Below are 13294 nucleotides of genomic sequence, written 5' to 3'. Positions count from 1 at the left end.
TTCCTTACCCCAATGAAGTTGAAATTTAAAATGGTTACGATAATGGTTAAGGTTAGGGTTAGGTAAAGGGTTTAGGGTTAAGGTTTAGGGTAGGATTTAGGGTAGGGACGTCCCAAGGAACCCGGATAGAATTAACCATTTCTCATGGAACAATGCACTACTCAGTCACAATATCCCTGGGCGTCTCGTGGGCCTACTACATGAAAATAGTGCATGTCTTTTAAATACATTTTAGAATTGAGTTTGAGTCTATATATGTCAACTCATCAAGGTTTAGATTTGTTGAAACAATCGTGAGGTCTTTGAAATCGGATAAATTAATACTCTAATTTGAAGAAAAAAACAAGGAGGCGGAGGGATCTACGCTACTCCCTTTACGTGTAATAATATTGGTTTTAAAGAGTAGCTTCGACCTCGTTACAGCCAGAGATTACAGAGTGCGCGAGGAGAATCATCGGGCACATCTCGAAGTGGCCGACTGGTACTTTATTAACGCTCACAATAACACATGTGCGCAGAAGGAAGCATTTTCGGGATTTTGATCTGAAGGAAAGAACAACATATTATTTGTTGGAATACTACTTTTCAACGTTATTCTCCCAGTGAAATTAAAGACTGATCTGCGTTTTATCTTTGGCATTTCGGTGTCCTCGTGCTCAATTGGACATCATTTTCAGAACCTGAATTGGGAGTTTCTTTTTTGGGAACGAGTAATAATGTTACTGTCCAAATTCGGCTCATTTTCCCATATTTGCAGCACGTCCAACATGGATTTGCCAGTGAAAATACAGCTTCAGCAAGGTATGGGACTTCCCTACGTAATTATGTGATATTAGGTTATTTCCTATAACGTTACAGCTCAGTTGGACCCACATGATATGAACCGACTGCGTCAATAATTGGGCATTAGTGGTAGCTAATAATGTAGGCCATTACATGGAATGTTTTCCCAATATAGTTTTGTGATTATTTGATATGTCAGGCATTGGAGGATTTGCCGGCAAGTCTGACCTTAAATCTGGAGCCATTTTGAAACCCTCGTGCTGGAGCGCATTTTGTGCCTGAAGGTTGTTTGAGATTGCAACTACATTTTTTTCTTCTTTTAATTTAATTAACAGTGAAGGTGGAGAAGGAGCCATTCGATAAAATATACCAGGTGGGATCTGTACTAGGAAGCGGGGGATTCGGTACGGTCTACGCCGGTAGTCGGATTTCAGACTGTTTGCCGGTAATTGGAACATTTTTAAACTGCTTTGTTTTGATCGCACCACATGGCAGCAATGTTCGCTGCGTCCACACTGATGCGGTTCTCATGATCACTATTCCCTTTCTATTCCAGGTTGCTGTAAAACATGTAGCTAAAGAGAGAGTTACGGAATGGGGTACCCTTGTAAGTATTATAGCCTACACGTTTTTTGTAGTATGTGCTATTTATTTTAGGTTATTCCTGCAAATTGTTTGGGTTTACGTTGTAACCATATACTATTGTTTCATTTTTAAGAACGGTTCATTGGTGCCTCTGGAGATTCTGCTCTTGAAAAAGGTGGGAACCACTTTCCGAGGCGTTATAAAGCTGATTGACTGGTACGAGCGACCCGATGGCTGGTTAATAATCATGGAACGACCGGAGACTGTCAAGGATTTGTTTGACTATATAACCGAGAAAGGGGCTTTGGACGAAGACTCAGCGCGTGGATTTTTCCGTCAGGTCTTGGAAGCGGTACGACATTGCTACAATTGTGGCGTGGTCCATAGGGACATCAAAGACGAGAACCTGCTCGTGGATCTACGTAGCGGAGAACTCAAGCTCATTGACTTTGGTTCGGGGGCGATTCTCAAGGACACCGTTTATACAGACTTTGACGGTAGGTCCATGACGTGTGTTCTTTGACTTGCTGCAGTTTAGCACATACACAGGCTACTTTGTACTCATTTGAGGAATATAGGACATTGGAATTACCTTAACTCACACCCAAAGCAACCTGGATAGTGATGCAGCTTTTCCTCACACCTTGCTTAATCGTCTATCCGTCTATTGAGGACACATTTAACGTTGTTAATGGCCCCGTATCTTTTTTGTAAGGCTATGGAAATATCTATTGTAAATCCTAGTTCAATCGAATTTCATACTTTGTTAAACTAAATGTTAATAACAATGTGTAACATTGCCTGTAGATTCCTAGAATGGGATTAGAAACATTGTTGAGCTCTTAATGATTGGCTGCTTTAAAAATGGCCAGCTGCCATGTAACATCTGTTTGTTGTGAAACCTGAGACTTGGATGCACCTGAAGGCCCACATCACGCATTCCAGTTTTTGTTTTGTGTCCAAGTTACTTGAGCCCTTGCTGGGGTCACACTAAGGAGGAAAGGGTTTCTTTGTTATGGGGTGGAAGTGTAGGATGCTATAGTGCAGTATTTGGTCTTCCCCCTAGTATTTTCTGGTCTGTATTTTTGGTTCAGTCAGCCTCGGGCACCACGCAGACAGTGTAGACACTGGGGGGGGGGGGGGGACTTGCTGGTGGTTTTTCTATGGCAAGATCTCAATTGTATACTCCGGTCCTCTCTCCACTCCCATCTCCTCCAATTGGGTTGAGAAGGAGAGAGGAAGGTCAGGGGGGAGGGACCTCTGGCTTTCTCATCCAATGGGTTTTGAGAAGGAGATGAGGCGAATGCAATTGAGATCTTCCCAAGGGCTGTCAGCTGACAGAGCTCCTTTATGGTGTTGCAGTCTGATTCACATCCAAGGGTGAGCTTATTACACACAAGTGTACTGTCAGCCTATGTCTTTAAGTTTTAGATTCAAATATTAGTACCACTTTCTGAAATGTTAAATTGTATTAGTATTTTCACCCCTTTTCAGGCACGAGAGTATACAGTCCGCCAGAGTGGATCCGATTCCATAGGTATCACGGGCGGTCTGCGACGGTCTGGTCACTTGGCGTGCTGCTGTATGACATGGTGTGTGGTGACATACCCTTTGAACAAGACGAGGAGATCCTCGGGGGATGCCTGTTCTTCAGGAGGAAAGTGTCTACCGGTACGTGTCTCACTATGTCCTGCTGCTGTCTATCCTTTAGTTTACAGTTTGTCTGTCAAACTGCCTGCCTGTGTTGGTCCTCTCCAGTGTGTTTCGCATGTTTAACCTCTCCTTCTCTCTCTCTCTCTCCAGAGTGTCAGCAACTGATCAAGTTGTGCCTCTGCCTCAGGCCCTCTGACAGACCCACACTGGAGCAGATCTTTGACCACCCGTGGATGCGTGTCCCAATCGACGACTCAAAAACAGAGGGGTGTGACATTACCCTGCATGCAATTACACCCGACTCCTCAAGCACAAACTCAAGCAAAGAGAGCCTCTGATTGGGCAACCTTGTTGTGTGAAGGGGACATTTTTGCAGACCTGTGGACTTGTGGGTCCTCAGTCTCGAATAGAGCGAGTTAACAGGACTTTTCGTTGGCAACTATAATTTAAGGTTTTCCCTCTAACTTTGTCATTGTTGTTTTGAGGAAATGTTTCCTCACCTGGGAACTTGTTACTTGGGTGGTTTGACCAGCATTCTTTTATTTCAAGATTTATTTTTAGCTGGTTCATGTTCTGTAACCCCCTTATATCAGATCTCCTGGCTGCTCTTATAGAGTATGAACTCTGTTTTTGTATTTACATTGATTTGGAGTGCCTTTATTTTTTTGCTGCTTTGGTGTGGCTGTAGTCATATGAACCTTGTGTTGGGTTGTCTGTTGCTTGAGAAATACCTAACCAGAGTAACCCCGTCTCGCTAAGAGCCAATCCCATGACAGGACCATGTGACGCAGGATCCCGCCCACCGACATGGTGGAATACTTGAAACGCACACTCATCCACACCACAAACTTTCTGCTGCTCTTTCACTGTAAATGCCTGCACAGCTGTGTGGAAATGGGGTTTATTATCTGTTTCTCTGAATGTGTACTGAAAGCATCAAGACCTCTCTCCCTCAATGGCTTCGTAGGGTTTCATACACTTGCGTTTCTGTACCCCATCTCTGCTGACACTACACAGCACCGGGCTTGGCTGGGACCTGTGTGTGAAATGCACAATCAATGCAATATTCATGGACTTTCTTTTCTTCTTACTATTAGTATGTATATTTATGTACATTCTCCCATGTAAAATTATTTATTTGTACTAGACATTCCACACTGTGGCTATTTATTTATTTTATCAATTCATGGAAATCCCAGAAATAAAATTCTACATGGCCTTTTTTGCATTCCGGTAATTTCTCTTTTAGAAAATATCACAATTGTTCTGTATTGGCTATCTATTGAAAAATATGAAAACAAATGAACTTGTGGTTGATTCAATTTTACATCTCATTAATCCCTTCAATGAGACTGAAATGTGAGTTTAAATTCAAATGGGTGAAGTAATGGTGGGAGATTATTTTTCAGACCAAAATTTCAAATAAACCTTTTGTATATTACTTTGTATGAGGTCTGTGTTGTGAAGTTTGACTAGTCATACATAAACTACTCTCCAAACAATAACATGAGCCCATACTCATGTTTTGGAATAATGTTAGCTGGTCATGGCCATTTACCTGCTACCACATGAGTATTGCGATCGCTGAGTCACTTTCATATGATGAAGCACTGACTACAAGAATGACAAACATCTGAGTCACAAGATCCCAGGAATAGCATTGACACCAAATGTCCCAGTGATCTAATGCTGCCCCCTATGGCATAAGTGGTGCAGCGATGCTGCCCCTTGTGGGCTCCCAAGTGGTGCAGTGGTCTAAGACACTGCATCTCAGTGTTAGAGGCATCACTACAGACAACCTGGTTCAAATCCAGATTGTCACAACCTGCTATGATTGGGAGTCCTGTAGGGCGTCGCACAATTGACCCAGCGTCGTCTGAGTTTGGCCGGTGTAGGCCATCATTGTAAATAAGAATTTGCTCTTTTACTGACTTGCCTAGAAAGGATACAAATAAACATTAAAAAAAGTAACCAATGCGCTATGCTCAGGTTTCAGCTCCAGCAGAGAATAGATAACTTGTTTTATTTGTGGGCGTGAGCTCCGAAAAAGAAGTTGGTAGAGCATGGTTGGTAGAGCATGGTGCTTGTAATGCCAGGGTAGTGGGTTTTGATTCCTGGGACCACCTATACGTAAAATGTATGAGCAGATGACTGGAAATAACTTTGAATAAAAGCGTCTGCTAAAGGGCACCTCCGCTGTCTTCAACCAGGATCTCAGCGATCACTGTCTCATTGCCTGTATCCGCTACGGATCCGCAGTCAAACAACCACCCCTCTTCACTGTCAAACGCTCCCTAAAACACTTCTGCGAGCAGGCCTTTCTAACACTTCCCTTAAACACTTCTGCGACCTGGCCCGGGTATCCTGGAAGGATATTGACCTCATCCCATCAGTTGAGGATGCCTGGTCATTCTTTAAAAGTAACTTCCTCACCATTTTAGATAAGCATGCTCCATTCAAAAAATGCAGAACTAAGAACAGATATAGCCCTTGGTTCACTCCAGGCCTGACTGCCCTCGACCAGCACAAAAACATCCTGTGGCGGACTGCAATAGCATCGAATAGTCCCCGCGATATGCAACTGTTCAGGGAAGTCAGGAACCAATGCAAGCAGTCAGTCAGGAAAGCAAAGGCCAGCTTCTTCAGGCAGAAATTTGCATCCTGTAGCTCTAACTCCAAAAAGTTCTGGGACACTGTAAAGTCCATGGAGAACAAGAGCACCTCCTCCCAGCTGCCCACTCCACTGAGGCTAGGTAACACAGTCACCACCGATAAATCCATGATTATTGAAAACTTCAACAAGCATTTCTCAACGGCTGGCCATGCCTTCCTCCTGGCTACTCCAAACTCGGCCAACAGCTCCACCCTGGATGGCATCACCACCCTGGATGGTTCCGACCTAGAATATGTGGACATCTATAAGTACCTAGGTGTCTGGCTAGACTGTAAACTCTCCTTCCAGAGTCATATCAAACATCTCCAATCTAAAATCAAATCTAGAGTCGGCTTTCTATTCCGCAACAAAGCCTCCTTCACTCACGCCGCCAAACTTGCCCTAGTAAAACTGACTATCCTACCGATCCTCGACTTCGGCGATGTCATCTACAAAATAGCTTCCAATACTCTACTCAGCAAACTGGATGCAGTTTATCACAGTGCCATCCGTTTTGTTACTAAAGCACCTTATACCACCCACCACTGCGACCTGTATGCTCTAGTCGGCTGGCCCTCGCTACATATTCGTCGCCAGACCCACTGGCTCCAGGTCATCTACAAGTCCATGCTAGGTAAAGCTCCGCCTTATCTCAGTTCACTGGTCACGATGGCAACACCCACCCATAGCACGCGCTCCAGCAGGTGCATCTCACTGATCATCCCTAAAGCCAACACCTCATTTGGCCGCCTTTCGTTCCAGTTCTCTGCTGCCTGTGACTGGAACGAATTGCAAAAATCGCTGAAGTTGGAGACTTTTATCTCCCTCACCAACTTCAAACATCTGCTATCTGAGCAGCTAACCGATCGCTGCAGCTGTAATAGTCTATCTGTAAATAGCCCACCCAATTTTACCTACCTCATCCCCATACTGTTTATATTTATTTACTTTTCTGCTCTTTTGCACACCAGTATCTCTACATGTACATGACCATCTGATCATTTATCACTCCAGTGTTAATCTGAAAAATTGTAATTATTCGCCTACCTCCTCATGCCTTTTGCACACAACTCTCTTTTTTTTCTACTGTGTTATTGACTTGTTAATTGTTTACTCCATGTGTAACTCTGTTGTCTGTTCACACTGCTATGCTTTATCTTGGCCAGGTCGCAGTTGTAAATGAGAACTTGTTCTCAACTTGCCTACCTGGTTAAATAGAGGTGAAATAAAAATAAAATAAATACAAATATTTATTATTATTGCTTTGTTGGATGCTAAACCAGGAATGGTTTTCTCTGGGGGGAAAAGTCTCTAACGTTAAACAGAATGTGTATAAGCAACCCAATGTAGCATTCCCCCCATATGTGGCTTGACAACTGTGTCTATATTTATTTGATTTAACCTATTTAATTAGGCAAGTCTGCTGAGTGCCTTGGGTAATAGGGTATTGTCTCTCTGCCCTGACATGTAAATGTCCCAAAGCTTCATCAAGAGGCCTTCCGTCTATATGCTATAGGCAAACATTAACACACCCAGAAAATCAAGCCCTTGTAAAGCTTAAGTTAGCAAACAGTGCCTTGCTTGTCTTTTTTCAGCACATTTTTTTCTTTAGCAAAGAAAGTCACTTAGGCCTATTCAATGACCAATCAACACTAAAATAAACTAGGTGATTATAGAGTATTACGGATTTTTGATCCTCAGATGTAGATAAAAAGTTTAACCATGTGTAATAATAGCCACAGTCACACCATCAGAAGCATGATATGACAGTTGTCAAAATCAGTCATAACCATATCTAGTGATGCGTTCAATAAGGGTAGGCATTTGCGAATCAGTGAAGGAGAAACGTCCTATCATTCCCTCTCCATATGATCAATCAGGACCTCCTCAAAGTATAATTCCTTTCTAAGGACTAAGACAGCTGATCACAGCTAATCAACCATCATGTCATCATGAGGGTAGTGTCTGCCTCAACTTGCATCGGCATTCCAGCAGCTCAAAACACCAAAATAAAAGATTACCATTATTCCAGAGTATCTACAGTATAAGGGAATTACTTAATAATACATTAATACACACAATTTGATATAATAATTTGTAGCATACAGGGAATGAAGTATACTGTCGTATTATTTACATGCATTACACATTCTATGATTTTTTTTTGTTCCAAAGAAACAAGCAGTCTCTGTCATATTTAGAAGGCAAAAGTCTGATGTCACATGATGCCACAAGGCCCAGACCTCTGAGGAAGTGGGGGAAAGCTGGTCCTGCCATATAGAGAGCCTGTTGATGATGGACAGCACATTCCACAAGAATGCTACGAGGGTGTTGTGAGTAGGTGCAACATGACTCAAGGCTGGCAAGAATTGAAAGAGAACAGAACACTTCAGAAGCATATTGATGACAAAATAAATTACATCAAGGCATATACCTTGAGCAACAGATCAATCAGCACTATGTAATTGCCTTTAATTCAACACAAATGGGTTGTCTTTTCCAAAGCTGTCTCCTTGCTTCCTGTTATTGCGGAGATGTTTTTGCATGGCTATCCGGAACTGTCAGCCAGCTCACAACACAGCACACTGACACATAAACACAATGTCCCCATCTCAATGTCCCAAATATCACCCTTCAAAACAGGCAGAACAAACTCTGCCCAGTAATTTAGTCATGTCACAATATGTAAATGTCTTGAGAAAAAAAAGGATCCTTCACCATAACTGTGTTGGCATGCAGTACCATTATCATATCCTATTCCAATGACCTCAAATCATTCAATTGACTACCTAATGTCTTCACTGATATTTTCAACCTCTCCCTGACCCAGTCTGTAATACCTACATGTTTCAAGTAGACCACCATAGTCCCTGTGCCCAAGAACACCAAGGTAACCTGTATAAATAACTATCGCCCTGTTGCACTCACATCGGTAGCCATGCAATGCTTTGAAAAGCCGGTCATGGCTCCTCACATCAACACCATCATCCCAGACATCCTGATCCCACTCCAATTTGCACTCCAAACTGCCCTTACCTATCCGGACAATGCTGTTCATTGACTACAGCTCATTGTTAAACATCATAGTGACCTCCAAAACTCATCACTAAGCTATGGACCCTGGGATTAAAGACCTCTCCCCAGGTGGTGTGGGTAGACAACACATACGCCACACTGACCCTCAACACAGGGGCCCCGGAGGGGTGCGTGCTTAGTCCCCACCTGTATTCCTTGTTCACCCATGACTGCGTGTCCATTTATGACTCCAACACCATCATTAAGTTTGCCAACGACACAGTGGTGGTAGACCTGATTACCGACTTTGATGAGAGGGCCTACAGGGATGAGGTCAGAGACCTAGCAGTGGGGCCAGGACAACAACCCATCCCTCATTGTCAGCAAGACAAATGAGCTGATGTGAATGCACACCCCCATTCACGTCGACCGGGGCTGTAGTGGAGTGGGTTTCTTGGTGTCCGCATCACTAAGGACCTGTCATGGTCCAAACATACCAACACAGTCATGAAGAGGGCACAACAACACCTCTTCCACCTCAGAAGGCTGAAAATATTTGGCATGGGCACTCAGATACTCAAGAAGTTATACAGTAGGGGCCTCCCGGGTGGCGTGCACTGCATCGCTGTGCCACCAGAGACTCTGGGTTCGAGCCCAGGCTCTGTCGTAGCCGGCCGCGGCCGTGAGGTCCATGGGGCGACGCACAATTGGCCTAGCGTCGTCCGGGTTAGGCCGGTAGGGATTTCCTTGTCTCATCGCGCACTGCACGCTAACCAGGTCGCCAGGTGCACGGTGTTTCCTCCGACACATTGGTGCAGCAGGCTTCCAGGTTGGATGCGCGCTGTGTTAAAATTGGTTGGGTTGTGTTTCAGAGGACGCATGGCTTTCGACCTTCGTCTCTCCCGAGCCCGTACGGGAGTTGTAGCGATGAGACAAGATAGTAACTACAAACAATTGGATACCATGAAATTAGGGAGAAAACGGGGTAAAATAAAAAATAAAAAATAAGTTATACAGCTGCACCATCGAGAGCATGCTGACTGGCAGCATCAGCGCTTGGTATGGCAACTACTTGTCAAGTTCGTCATAGTGAGGAGACCAAGGCGCAGCGTGGTAAGCTCTGCGCCTAACCCTTTAATAAAAGAGAGAACACTGAACAGAACTAAACAAAACAACAGAACGAACCGTGAAGCTATATGGCTAGTGCAGAACAGGCAACTAAACATAGAATAACAACCCACAAAATAACCAAGGAATATGGCTACCTAAATATTGTTCCCAATCAGAGACAACAATAAACAGCTGCCTCTGATTGAGAACCAATCTAGGCAACCATAGACATAAACACCTAGACTAGATAAACCCCTAGACATACAAAAATCCCTAGAAAATATAAAAACTAAACAAACCACCCTTGTCACACCCTGACCTAACCAAATAATAAAGAAAACAAAGATAACTATGGTCAGGGCGTGACACTACTTGGCATCCGACTGCAAGGCACTACAGAGGATGGTGCGCACGGTCCAGTACATCACTGGGGCTGAGTTCCTTGCCATCCAGGCCCTCTATACCAGGCGGTGTCAGAAGAAGGCCCTAAAAAAATGTCAAAGACTACAGCCACCCAGGTCATAGACTGTGCTCTCTGCTACCGCACAGCAGGTGGTACCGGAGCGCCAAGTCTGGGACCAAAAGGCTCCTGAACAGCTCCTTCCCCAAAGCCATAAGACTGCTGAACAGTTAATCAAATGGCTACCCAGACTATTTGCATTGAACCCCTTTTTTTTGTTGCACTGACATTCTTGCACAGGCTCTTTGACTTTACCCACACATATTACACTGACACTCCAACACACACACACGATGCCAGCTACTCTGTTTATTAGCACATTTTTTATTCATTCGTTTTAACTCTCCGTTGTTTGGAAAGTGCTTGTAAGTAAGCATTTCACGGTAAAGTCTACACCTGTTTTATTCGGTGCATGTGACAAATAACATTTGATTTGATATTTCCAGTTACTCATGATAATTCTGTGTTCTCTCCAGCACTCTGTTCCTAATCTGGATTTATATCCTTGGTTAGATTTCATGAATAGGAATACAGCCAGAGTTGATGCTAGTGTATATTTCTGTGGCATTAGGAGGCACCATGTGGGTATAAAAAGTGCTGTGTCACCCTGAGCAGGTGACTACCATTCTCCCTCATTTCTTGAGATCAGTAGAGCCAGCATCTTCTCTGTCATGTTCCACCAACAGCGTCGCTGTCCAGCAGATACAGAATATCAGGCTGTTTGTGATACGTGTGTTTGTGTGTGTGTGTTGGAAAGTCTAAGGAGAAGGTTCAATGGGCATAAAACAGAAGTGTATTGACCTTAAGCATGGTCAAAGAGAGGTGATCTCATCATTGTTTTGCTTTATGCTCTGTTTTGGAAACAGGCTGGAAACTGTGAGTCATCCTCAGCTTTCAGTGCAGTGATGTTTTAGCATCAATGAGTAATACACCCAACTCGGATTTCGGTTTCCAAGCTGTGTAAGAGGCCACAGCCTTGAGTCAATCTCTATCAATAAAAACTGGTCTCTACCCGTCATCACTAGGCTTGTGATTTGCCTCGTCGGTATGTCATCATCTCAACACATTGACATTGAACATGGGATTCTAGGATCCCTTTAGTCATGTTTACTTTGGACAATTCCTTGTTCTGTTCATGTGTATAAGCAAGGAGAAGTTGAATGAACAAGAGAGAAGGTGGACCCAAACCCTGCAAGACCCAGTAGAAATGTAATGAACAAGAGAGAAGGTTGACCCAAACCCTGCAAGACCCAGTAGAAATGTAATGAACAAGAGAGAAGGTGGACCCAAACCCTGCAAGACCCAGTAGAAATGTAATGAACAAGAGAGAAGGTGGACCCAAACCCTGCAAGACCCAGTAGAAATCTAATGAACAAGAGAGAAGGTGGACCCAAACCCTGCAAGACCCAGTAGAAATGTAATGAACAAGAGAGAAGGTGGACCCAAACCCTGCAAGACCCAGTAGACATGTCCATCAATGTAGTCTACAAATGGTGCACTAACTAAAAAACCAGCCCTCACTGCTTCTCTAACCCTAACTAGCCATCACTGGTTCTCTAACCCTAACTAGCCATCATTGGTTATCTAACCCTAATCGTAACTAGCCATCACTGGTTCTCTAACACTAAACGTAACTAGCCATCACTGGTTCTCTAACACTAAACGTAACTAGCCATCACTGATTCTCTAACACTAACCCTAAACCTAACCATCACTGGTTCTCTAACACTAAACGTAACTAGCCATCACTGGTTCTCTAACCCTAAACGTAACTAGCCATCACTGGTTCTCTAACACTAACCCTAAACCTAACCATCACTGGTTATCTAACCCTAAACGTAACTAGCCATCAATGGTTCTCTAACACTAAACGTAACTAGCCATCACTGGTTCTCTAACACTAACCCTAAACCTAACCATCACTGGTTCTCTAACACTAAACGTAACTAGCCATCACTGGTTCTCTAACACTAACCCTAACCCTAACCATCACTGGTTCTCTAACCCTAAACGTAACTAGCCATCATTGGATCTCTAACACTAACACTAACCCTAACCATCACTGGTTCTCTAACACTAAACGTAACTAGCCATCACTGGTTCTCTAACCCTAAACGTAACTAGCCATCATTGGATCTCTAACACTAACCCTAACCCTAACCATCACTGGTTCTCTAACCCTAAACGTAACTAGCCATCACTGGTTCTCTAACCCTAAACGTAACTAGCCATCACTGGTTATCTAACACTAACCCTAAACCTAACCATCACTGGTTCTCTAACACTAAACGTAACTAGCCATCACTGGTTCTCTAACACTAACCCTAACCCTAACCATCACTGGTTATCTAACACTAACCCTAACCCTAACCATCACTGGTTATCTAACACTAAACGTAACTAGCCATCACTGGTTATCTAACACTAACCATAACTTGCCATCAATGTTCTCTTTTTTGTTTTAGTTGTTCTAGAGATTTCAGCACACAAGAATGGTTGCATAACATCAATTTGGAAAGAATGGAATTTTCATTTCCTCCTGTCTTTTTGCTTGTTTGTGTGTGTGTGTGTGTGTGTGTGTGTGTGGGCAGAGTGGGGATAGTAAGTGGGTCCAAGGTGCCAAAGACACCCACTACATTACATGCGTAAATTAATCCATGGCCAAGAACAAGAAGTTGGCAGGCAGCATTTCATCCCAAAAACATCCTCACCAGTTTGAGTAGGCATTCAGTCATGCATTTAGAGTAGACATGGGAACAGGGGAGGACTAGGACAATAATTCAGCCCTGGCATTTTATCCACACCAGCCCACCAGAATATTTTTAGTTATTAAGTAGATAACGCTAAATCTAATACCCAATGCTAGTAGCCATGTATTCATCCAACAGTAAATGTAATGTCTTAAAAACACTTTGCAGTTGTAGGCTACTACCCATGAGACCTACAAGGCTATGCCCTCGGAATGGCCAGTGCACATTTGGCACGCGCGACGCTCCATATCGCAAAGCAATATAATATAACATTGGTTGTATATA

The 13294-nt window shown here is 43.5% G+C and overlaps 1 protein-coding gene across 1 annotated transcript; it reads left to right on the top strand.

Annotated features, from left to right (window-relative positions):
- Positions 1 to 409: 409 nt before the first annotated feature.
- On the top strand, positions 410 to 4462 carry LOC110521326 (serine/threonine-protein kinase pim-3). Its single transcript, XM_021598810.2, has 6 exons — positions 410 to 801; positions 1119 to 1228; positions 1340 to 1390; positions 1502 to 1865; positions 2863 to 3039; positions 3172 to 4462. Exons 1-6 carry the CDS (start codon positions 717 to 719, stop codon positions 3357 to 3359), a joined length of 975 nt encoding a protein of 324 aa, XP_021454485.1. The 5' UTR covers positions 410 to 716; the 3' UTR covers positions 3360 to 4462.
- The last annotated feature ends 8832 nt before the right edge of the window (positions 4463 to 13294 follow it).

This window comes from Oncorhynchus mykiss, chromosome 30 (assembly GCF_013265735.2).
Source record: "Oncorhynchus mykiss isolate Arlee chromosome 30, USDA_OmykA_1.1, whole genome shotgun sequence".
Classification (NCBI taxonomy): domain Eukaryota; kingdom Metazoa; phylum Chordata; class Actinopteri; order Salmoniformes; family Salmonidae; genus Oncorhynchus; species Oncorhynchus mykiss.
Note: the sequence above shows the minus strand (reverse complement) of the source record. Positions and strands in the feature narration are given on the sequence as shown.

Coding starts and splice junctions, on each gene's coding strand:
- LOC110521326 (XM_021598810.2), top strand. CDS start 717: ATGTTACTGTCCAAATTCGGCTCATTTTCCCATATTTGCAGCACGTCC. Junction 802..1,118: donor GAAAATACAGCTTCAGCAAG/GTATGGGACTTC, acceptor TTTAATTAACAG/TGAAGGTGGAGAAGGAGCCA. Junction 1,866..2,862: donor CGTTTATACAGACTTTGACG/GTAGGTCCATGA, acceptor ACCCCTTTTCAG/GCACGAGAGTATACAGTCCG.